The following is a 763-nucleotide window of genomic DNA, read 5'->3' on the forward strand; positions in this document are numbered from 1 at the left end:
CCCCAAGCCAACGGAAGACTCCAGAGTCTGCCCCTCTCACCTCCTGGCTCAATCGGATGCATGAGCCTGTTCATCTGGACATTCCAGTGTTTCACATTGGTGCTGGCCTGGCGCAACTTCCTCTGGGCAGCCTGTGTGGTGGGACCAATGGGAATGGGTCAGAGCAGCCATCCACAGGGGAAGATGCTGTTCTAGTCTGGTTTACAGCCTCTTAGAATCTGCCCACAGCTGCCCACCATCTCCATGGAAAACTCATGTATGGCTGGGTATGACTGTGCAGGCCTGTGATTGGGAGGCAGAGACAGGGGGCTGTCAAAGTCAACCTAGGCTACATAATGAGTAAGAGGTCAGCTTGAGATATGAGACCATGACTTTAAAAAAAAGGGAGGCGGGGTTTGATGGCTCAGCAGTTAAGAGCACTGGCTGCTCTTATAGAGGACATGGGTTTGGTTCCCAGCACCCACATGGTAGTTAACTGTCTGAAATGCCAGTTCCGGGGGATCTGATGCCCTCTTCTGGCCTCCCAGGGTATTACATGATACAAGTGTGCTTGGGTACATGCAGGCAAAACACACACATAAAATAAAAGTAAATAGCCGTGTGTGGTGGTGTGGTCGTGTGGTGGTGCACACCTTTAATCCCAGCACTTGGAAGGCAGACACAGGTGGATCTCTGTGAGTTCAAGGCCAGCCTGGTCTACATAGTGAGTTCCAGGACATCTGGGGCTACAGGGAGACCCTGTCTCAAAAAGACCAAAAAAAAA

At 51.4% G+C, this 763-nt stretch overlaps 1 protein-coding gene across 1 annotated transcript in view; it reads right to left on the bottom strand.

Annotated features, from left to right (window-relative positions):
- Def6 (DEF6 guanine nucleotide exchange factor) overlaps positions 1 to 763 on the bottom strand; it is a 28,449-nt gene that overhangs the window by 1,119 nt on the left and 26,567 nt on the right. The window contains exon 10 of the mRNA XM_008840107.2: positions 41 to 131. Within this exon, the coding sequence (XP_008838329.1) occupies positions 41 to 131 (91 nt within the window). The remainder of the gene's footprint in view (positions 1 to 40; positions 132 to 763) is intronic.

The sequence above is a fragment of the Nannospalax galili genome, unplaced genomic scaffold (assembly GCF_000622305.1).
Source record: "Nannospalax galili isolate Female #2095 unplaced genomic scaffold, S.galili_v1.0 scaffold538, whole genome shotgun sequence".
Classification (NCBI taxonomy): Eukaryota; Metazoa; Chordata; class Mammalia; order Rodentia; family Spalacidae; genus Nannospalax; species Nannospalax galili.